The sequence below is a fragment of the Austrofundulus limnaeus genome, unplaced genomic scaffold (assembly GCF_001266775.1).
Source record: "Austrofundulus limnaeus strain Quisiro unplaced genomic scaffold, Austrofundulus_limnaeus-1.0 Scaffold88, whole genome shotgun sequence".
Lineage (NCBI taxonomy): Eukaryota > Metazoa > Chordata > Actinopteri > Cyprinodontiformes > Rivulidae > Austrofundulus > Austrofundulus limnaeus.
This window is the reverse complement of record NW_013952490.1, coordinates 90,772-100,047: the sequence shown is the minus strand read 5'-3', so window position 1 is coordinate 100,047 and position 9,276 is coordinate 90,772. Positions and strand designations below refer to the sequence as shown.

At 38.6% G+C, this 9,276-nt stretch overlaps 1 protein-coding gene across 2 annotated transcripts in view; it reads left to right on the top strand.

The window, feature by feature from the left end:
- Window positions 1-134: 134 nt before the first annotated feature.
- LOC106520099 (serine protease inhibitor A3K) overlaps window positions 135-9,276 on the top strand; it is a 14,210-nt gene continuing 5,068 nt past the window's right edge. Inside the window, exons 1-3 of one of the 2 annotated variants that reach the window (XM_014012033.1) lie at window positions 135-496; window positions 5,884-6,514; window positions 6,598-6,668. In XM_014012033.1, the coding sequence (XP_013867487.1) occupies window positions 5,893-6,514; window positions 6,598-6,668 (693 nt within the window). In that variant the 5' untranslated portion in view covers window positions 135-496; window positions 5,884-5,892. Of the gene's footprint in view, window positions 497-5,330; window positions 5,428-5,883; window positions 6,515-6,597; window positions 6,669-9,276 lie in introns of those variants that run through there. The other variant, XM_014012032.1, reaches the window with a different exon arrangement.

Here is a 9,276-nt window from a genome sequence, read left to right as displayed (position 1 = left end):
ATTTAAATCTATTGCTCCAACTTCTTCAAATACCAACATAGAGCTCCCTAATGAGCCTGTTTTAAGAAGATCTACAAGACAGAGTAAAAAACCTCAAAGACTAGACTTGTGATTAAAAAAAAAAAGAAAAAAAGAAATGTAACTATGTTCGATGTAATGTTTGAAATGTTAGCTATATTTGTCCATTGTTGTACCAGTGGTTAATGAGTTCAAGAACTTGATACTTTAAGTAAGATTTAGGTATTGTAATATATAGAATTTTTTTTAACTTTAAAGAAACGTGTGTGTAATGATATGTGATGATGTAGATATCAGTTTTAACCACTAGATGTCAATATTATTCTTGATCACATGGTGTAGACAGGATAGATATAGGAGGAGGAAATGTTTGTACAAGGWGAAGGGCGTGGAAAAAGAAAATAAAGTGGTGTTGCATGAAGAAGAGTTGCTGGTTCCTTGAACAAAGAACACAACAGTGTGTTTTTCTGTTTTGCAGGTAAGCTGGGTGATAAATAACAATAGAAAACAGTAGTAACATCTCATAAAGTGTCTTGTGGCAGAAAGAAGTAAGGTAAAACTAGAGTGTAATCACATGTTTAAGAGTTTGCTGCAGCGTGGTTAAAATGTCGGACATGTGCGGGGCACTCACGATGAGGGCCTGCAGACTCATTTCATGTTCGTTTTTAAGCTAAAGGATAGAAGCTAACTATGCAGAGATGTTAGTAGCATCAGTAAAAGTGCAACTGACTTGACTTTAACCTACCTGAAACAGAGTAAATGTGTTATGGAATGAKGCGCTAGTGTAAAACCGAACTGTGGAGCTAAGCTTGGAGCTAAATTTAGCATCAAGCTAGGACAATTGAGCGCACGTGGTTCACGTTCCTGTGTGAGCTTAGTTGTTTGGTTGTGATTAAAGTCTGTATTTACAGCTATTTTTGTTTTTAAAGTTGTACTATATTTTCTAGATGTGTTTTGTAATCATTTGAGAAAATGTAAAATGTGGTTTTTTTTTTCATTTCCTTAAGGTGAAATATAATAGAAATGTTAAAAAGACATTCAGTTAAAATGGATTCAATTTAAAATACAATTCATAAGTGATTTAAAAGGATTAACAACTGGTTATAATAAGAACTGTTTTAGTACTACTGTTTGATTAGTGAGTTTCACAGGAAAAATGTTGTTTCTTTTATTGTGAAAGTAGAAGAAGTTGACCAGTGTTGGATAAAGCAGTGCAGAGACGAAGCAAGAGTAGCTCCTTTAATTGGCTATGTTTTTTTCTGTTTTGCAGTTTCATGCAAAATAAATGTGTTGCACCGGAGATGAGTTGGCCCATCATTTCAGCAGTGTAACACATAGTACAGAAACGGCACTTGTCAGGGTGTGCAATGACTTGCCTTTAACTGTTGATTCTGGTGCTTCTTGATCTCACCGCTACTTTCGACATGGTGAATCATTGAGTTTTATTATCACGTCTGGAACAGTTTGTTGGCATGAAAGGCACAGCTCTTAAATGGTGTGAGTCCTACTTGTCGGACAGGAAATTTTCTATTCAAATTACGGAGTTCCTGTCCTCAGAGGCCCCTCTCGGATGCACGGTTCCTCAAGGCTCAATTTGTAGGCAGGATATTTTAAAACGTAATTGATGAAACACGATGAACACGACATGATTTAAAGGACTGAAGGAAATTTTGTAATTGATCAACTGAATGTTGGATGCAGTTTTGTATTTTTATACTTTCTGATCATTCCAGCCATAAGATCAAAACAAAGAGTTGGTGTGTGTCTCATCCTGTGTTCTTTCTGTCTGTATAAACTAAAATGAGTTACGTTCTGACATCTGACAGGGGTGTAACCAGCAAGAGACTGAAGAGATTATAAGGTTGAGTCATTATGATGTGGGTAGAAGTGTTTTCAGAAGTTGTTAGTGTTTTGCAGAATCTCTGCTTAGACCCAGCTTGGACAGACTGAGCTGCTTTGGGTTTTCAGATACGAGCTCTTACGCTGAGGCCTGTGCTGAGTGCTGTACTGTGAACCTGATTGGAGTCAGATGAGAATAAAGTTTTGAGAAGAAATCCAGTGGGTCCTGCTTTTATTCAGACATGCCATTTTTGAACAGCATTTTATTTTCTACAGCACTTACCTTCTTTAATTCAGTTTGTTCAACCACAGAAAGCTTAGACTGAACAGAGAAAAACATTCTGTTTTATCAGCTGAACTTCAGCTTTGTTTACTCTCTTTCACAACCTGTTGTTTTTCCTGCATTTACTCTGTGGAACGATTAAAAGCTGACCAATCATGGCATCGCTGAGATGCTAGAGAATACACAGAAAAAACAGAAAATATACAAGCGTTTATTTTATCTTTTATTCTGTCCTGATGCATCTCAGTAATCCAGGTAAAAAATCAAAAAGAAAAAATAAATAGGTCCTCTGGATGGGTTCTTCTTTAATGAAACATTTCATCTCTCCTCCAAGAGACTTCTTCAGTCTGAGGAGTTTCAGGTGAACTCAGCCTTATAAGCACTGCCTCCACATGGTGAACAAACAGGTTGGTCACATGCAACAGAGGACCATCTGCCAAACAATAGGTTGTTAGCGCCTTGATTAACTCTATTGTTCATAGAGGGTCACATGACCCATCACCTGACTATCGTTGGGGCCCGGATTCACACCTTTTGCTCACAGGGGTTGAGTCATACTTGCAATAACTTTTATCCTATTAGTTTTGAATTAATAAACATACAAATACAGCCATACTGCAGTACAAAAATAAACACATTGTTTCCATCTTTTACTTAAATGGTTGCTTTTCAAGGGCGAGTTCTACTGTGTGGAGGCGGAATTGTCCAAACCCAAGAAAAAAAGCAGGTTGGATCTCTGCCTTCATACTAGGGCTGGGCATAATTATATCCTGTGCAGTTAGTCATCAGAAAAACATTAATTGGTTATTTTTTGGCACTTGACTAATACGATTGATGTCACCAGGCAGTCAGTCCGCTTGGTGCTCCTCTCTGCTTAAATATGACGAACATTAAAAAAGAAAAAGTTCTGTTCTGTCAGTAAAAGTATTGATACAACATGGTCAAACCTTACTTAACTGCAAGTAAAAGTTACTTGGTCAAAAATATACTCAAGTTAAAGTACTGAAGTACTTACATTTGAAAATACTTAAGTATTCAGAAGTACAAATTAAAATGCCTAATATCAGTACATTGCTGTATTGTTTTCTGAGTGATTTTACATCGACAGACACATAAAGCCACTCTGTTAAAAATTCACCGCCTGTAAAGACCTCAGCATAAAAATGCAATAAAGTGAGTGGTGATTACTTAAATGCAGAAATCTAGTTTATCTACAGTGAACCCAGAATGCATTTAAACTGACAGGAACTATTTTTCAGTCCTAAAATCTGAAACATAGAGCTGAGATATGGCCATGCGTGCTTTGGTTTCTCTACTCTCTTCAACCATCTCCATTGCTGGGTTCTGTTTGAAATGTATGGCGTTACACTTGTGCCATCAGCTTGTGCACAGTAACACTGATTTGAGAGCAGATATCGGCATGAACAAACAATAATTTGAACCGTGTGCATTCAATTAACACACATGCTTATGTAGCTCCCTCCCTGCTTGCTCAACTCTCTTCCTGCTTGTGCTTGACTCCTTCCCTCGCTCCTCAACTTTTTGTCTGCTCGCACGGCTCTTTCCCTCCCTCCTCTCAACTTTAGTATGTGCTTACTGTCATTGTGTATTTTAGGCAATGCATCTCTGTAATTCAGGTAGAAAAAAAATACAAGTTTAACTTAACTTTTTAAAATTATTATTATCATCATCATCGTCATCATCATCATCATAATTAGGCTCTTATAGGCAATATTGTTTATTTACATTAAGATAAATTATTGTTGGTTTTGGTATCATTTGTAGATATTCAAATTAATTTATTAATCCCTCTTCATTACTGATATTCTGTTTTATCAAGAGGGCTTAATTTGAATATCTACAAATAATATCAAAACCAACAAGTATCCTAATCCTAATGTATTTTTTTAAATATTTTCTAAAATACTCAATGACAGTGACCACATTTTTATGCTTAGCTAAATATTGTTGGGCTACAAAATTTAAACAAATCTTTTGGCAAAAGATAATATGTTTAAACTTATATTATCTTTTGACAAAAGATAATAATGGTTAAACTTGTGGGTTTTTTTCTTCGATCTGGATTACAGAGATGCATTGCCTAAAGTATCACAATGACAGCAAGCATATTTTTATGCTTAACTAAATATTCTGGGCTACAAAATATTTAAAATATATCTTATTGTTATCTTTTGCTGATATAATTGGCCTTGCATCTAAGATTTTGTCATTTTCGTCTCTTGATTTAGTAGATTTGCAATAAGTGCTTTGATTGGATGCAAAAAGCCTGTCTGTGATTGGCTGGTGATGTGGTTCATTTACATATAACTTGGGTTGCGAGCTCAGAGACAGCTGCAAGCGAGCGGAGGGGAAGCTGAGAGGAGGGAGGGAGGGAGGCGCGTGAGCAGACTCAAAGTTGAGAGGAGGGAGGGAAGGAGTCGAGCACAAGCAGGAAGAGAGTTGAGCAAGCAGGGAGGGAGCTGCATGAGCGTGTGTGTTATTTGAAAGCACACGGTTCAAATTATTGTTAGTTCATATTGATATCTGCTCTCAAATCAGTGTTACTGCGCATGCAAGCTGATGGCACAAGTGTAACGCCACAAAAATGAAGGTAGGAGCTCAGCTCGGGACTGTTAATGAACATGTTGTAATCCCAAATCTATCCCAGGTGTGAGCTACAACTGTGATTGGTTGCCCTTGTGAAGAACATAACGTGGCCAATTGCATTTCAAGAAAGAAAAACAGGAACGGTGGATAACAAAACTATGCTGAACTAAAAGTAACAAGTAACCACGAGTTTCCTAGAAATGTAGAGTAGAAAGTACAATATTTATCTTTGAAATGGAGTGGAGTGAAAGTCATAAGTACCCCAAAACGTTATTACTCAAGTAAAGTAAAGATACTCAAAAATGTACTTAAGTACAGTTCTCAAGTAAATGTACTCCACTACTGTTCACCACTGGTCATGTGACGAGGACATAAGGATGTCCAGGGACTCCAGGACATTAATCGTCAACTTAATCATTATTGGCTAAATACCACATTTAATCATGATCAATTTTTTGACAATATTACCCAACCCTACTGCATACTGTTGCCATCTCAGTTTGATTAGTCAGCAGCTGATCATTCCACAGAGCAAAGGCAGAACAAACAAGAAGTTGAAGAAGAGAACAAACAAAGTCAAAGTTCAGTTGATCATTTATATAAACAGTCTCTCTCTCTGTGTGTGTGTTCAATCTGAGCTCTCCTGTCTGTGGCAGAAAATAAACTACGACCTGAAGAAGGTAAGCACAAAACGGAAATCACTTAAAACCATTAACTCTTATTTTTCCAAGTACATGTCTAAATGTTTTGCCTCCAGATTCATGTTAATTGAACACGTAAAATAAAAGGTCAGCTTTACACATTCTATTTTGTGTAGTACAATAACATCATTGCTATAATAACAGTTGATTTAAAACTTTTGGGTTTGAAAAATAATTAATGTAAATGTTTCTATCTGATTTATTCCATAAAAATTTCGTGTGAGAAAGATTTGATCAGATATTTAAATCTGCCAAACCACAGCAGGTTTGGAGATCAGGGTTGTCTAAACACACATACTGTAAGTTTTTACATAAGCTGTTGAGTCACAAATAAATAAATAGCAACTACAAAGCTAAATGTATGATCTACATTGGTACAATTGGCAAACATTGTGTAATGTCAGTAAACACTGCATGTTTGAACCTTTGTCTCAGACCACCAGGATGCGTGGAGCCGTGTTTCTGTGGATCTTCTCAGCAGTGGTCTGCGTGGGGAGAGGTGACCACCATGTAGGCCATGGCAGGGAAGCACAAGATACCACCATGGACAGCAACAACAACAGAATCCTAGTGACTTCAGCCAACAAAGAGTTTTCCTTCCATCTTTACAGGAAGTTAGCAGGTCTCTCTGAATCCCAGGGGAAAAACATCTTCTTCTCCCCTTTCAGTGTGTCTGTTGCCTTGGCTGCTTTGTCTGTAGGGGCACGAGGAGAGACCCACCAACAGCTTTTCAGTGGTYTGGGTWTCAACAGCTCCCAACTGACCCAAACAGATGTAGACCAGGCTTTTCATAATCTCCTTTCAAACACAATGTCTCATGAGGACGTCAACACAGGAACTGCTGTGTTTGTAGACCACCTGTTCAAGCCCCAGCCTGAGTTCCTGGATGTCTTGAAGCAGTCGTATTTGTCTGAGGGCTTCAATGTTGACTTCAGTAAACCCACAGACAGCGCCAACACCATCAATAAGTATGTTTCAGATAAGACCAATGGAAAGATCGATAAGCTAGTCGAAGGCCTGGATCCAGGCACAGTCATGTATCTCCTCAGCTACATTTACTATAAAGGTAGTAGTAGGTTAGTTTCTTAAATTATTTTTACAATGGGGTAACTTCTAAAAGTCTTTTTTCTTCTAATCACTTTCAAACAGGCAAGTGGGCGACTCCATTTCATCCTGCTATGACCAGGGAGGACGAGTTCAATGTAGACGAAACCAACAAGGTTCAAAGTTGCACTTTATTTGAACACATTTGAACAGCAGTGTATCATTAGCAGTGGTGGACAGTAGTGGAGTGCATTTACTTGAGAACTGTACTTAAGTACATATTTTATGTATCTTTACGTTACCTGAGTAATTATTTTTTGGGGTACTTATGACTCTCTCCACTACAATTTAACAACAAATATTTTACTTTTTACTCCATTACATTTCTAGGATGCTTTTAGTTACTCGTTACATTTGGCTCAGCATAGCGTTGTAATTAGCTTGGTTAAAACCAGCCCCTTGTTCTTCACTTGGCTTTGTACAGAGGGTCTGGACTCTTGGCTATAGAGAAGCACTTACTTGCTAGAGGCGTGGCCTCTGTTGAAGTTTAAAACAATTGGCTCGGTTGGCCGTCACGTATGTCACGTATGTGTGCGCCAGCTCCACTGTGAAGGAGGCTAAGCTAAGAAGCTAACCGAAAATTACGTGTGCTGTAAACAACCCTACTGAGAGAAGAGAAGTACCGAGCCGAACGAGACGACTGTAAATGATGCTGCAGGCTTTGTCAGACAAATTTAATTTAATTTGGAAGCCTTCTCAACACAGACTGGCTTCATTCACTTCCTCCGCTGCCATTGCTAAACTAGCAGACACTGTGCAGAAAATCGACGTTGCCGTTTAAAACTCCTTCTGTTTGCTAATTTGCTCAGGTAAAATTCTCCTGAAGAAATCCTTGTCAATGGAAGAAATCCCAGATGGAACAGTGAAGGGAAACTAGAATTGACCAAAACTGTGTTGAAAACGCAAGGGCCAGGCTACTTGTAGTTACTTGTTACTTTTAGTTCAGCATAGCTTTGTAATCCGCCGTTGCTGTTTTTCTTTTTCTTGAAATGCCATTGGCCACACACTATGTTCTTCACAAGGGGAACCTGTCACAGTTGTAGCTCACATCCAGGATAGATTTAAAATTACATCATCTTCATTAACGGCTGCGAGCTGAGCTCCACCGTCATTTCAAACAGAACCCAGCAATGGAGACGGTTGAAAAGTGTAGAGAAACCAGCACATGCATGGCCATATCTCAGCTCCATGTTTGAGATTTTAGGACTGAAAAATAGTTCCTATCAATTTAAATGTATTCTGGGTTCACTGCAGATTAACTACATTTCTGCATTTAAGATCTCACCACTCACTTTATTGCATTTTTATGCTGAAGTCTTTACAGGTGGTGCAGAATTTGTTCCACAGTGGTAGGGTTGGGCAATATTGGCAAAAAAAATCAATCACRATTAATTGTCGTACTTGGCTGATAACGATTAATTTGATGATTAATCCCCTGGAGTCGCTGGACACCCTTATGTCCTTGTCACATGACCAATTTAGCGGGAAAGATTTGCTCTTTGTAAAAAATTGTTCCAAATTCTGTGAAAATTACAGATTTCAAGCTATACATCATATTTTAAATTGTGTTGATAAATAAATTACTGAACTTTATTTTAAATTTTTGTCATATCTGAAGCGGAGAGGAGCACCGAGCAGACTGACCGGAGTAATCCCCAGTCAGTCTGCCTGGTGGCATTAATCGTATTAATCGTCAAGTGCCAAAAACAAATTGATTAATGTTTTTCTGACGACTAATTGCACATGATACGATTATGCCCAACCCTACACAGTGGTTCTACGTGCCGATACATCAGGTGGTTTCTGAGAGTGACAAGGGGCCTCATGTATAAACGGTGCGTACGCATAAAAAAAGTTGCGTGCGCCAGGTTCGACGCCCACGTTGGGATGAATGAAAACCAACGTTGCGTGAAAGTGTGCGTATATTTACACACGCTTTTCACCTGCCATGAAAATGTGAGGCAGCCACGCAAAGTTTTTCACTTCACAGTTTTAACCCCCTTAAAGTCATGAATCTGACCGGAATCCACAGAAAAATGACTTGGTTCTGTTTATATGGCATTACACTTGTGCCATCGGCTTGCTCGCATAGTAACACTGATTTGACAGCAGAAATCACTATGAACAAACCATAATTTGAACCGTGTGCATTCAAATAACACACACGCTCATGCAGCTCACTCCCTGCTTGCTCAACTGTCTTCCTGCTTGTGCTCGACTCCTTCCCGCCCTCCTCTCAACTTTGTCTGCTCGCGCAGCTCCTTCCCTCCCTCCCTCCTCTCAACTTTGCGTCTGCTCGCATGGTTCCCTCCCCCTCCTCTCAACCTCACCTCCACTTGCGCGGTTCTCACTCCCTCCTCTCAACCTCCCCTCCGCTCACTCGCGGTGCTCTGCGCTCAACCCAAATGTTATATGTAAATGAACCACAGCAGCCAATCACAGACAGGCTTTTGTCATCCAATCAAAGCACTTATTGCAAATCTACTAAACCAAGAGACGGAAATGACAAAATATTAGATGCAAGACCCATTATATCAGCAAAAGATAATATTAAGATATATTTTATATATTTTGTAGTCCATAATATTTAGTTAAGCATATAAATATGCTTACTGTCATTGTGTATTTTAGGCAATGCATCTCTGTAATCCAGGTAGAAAAAAAACAAGTTTAACTTAACTTTTTAAGTTGTTGTTGTTGTTAATATTAGGCTCTTATAGGCAA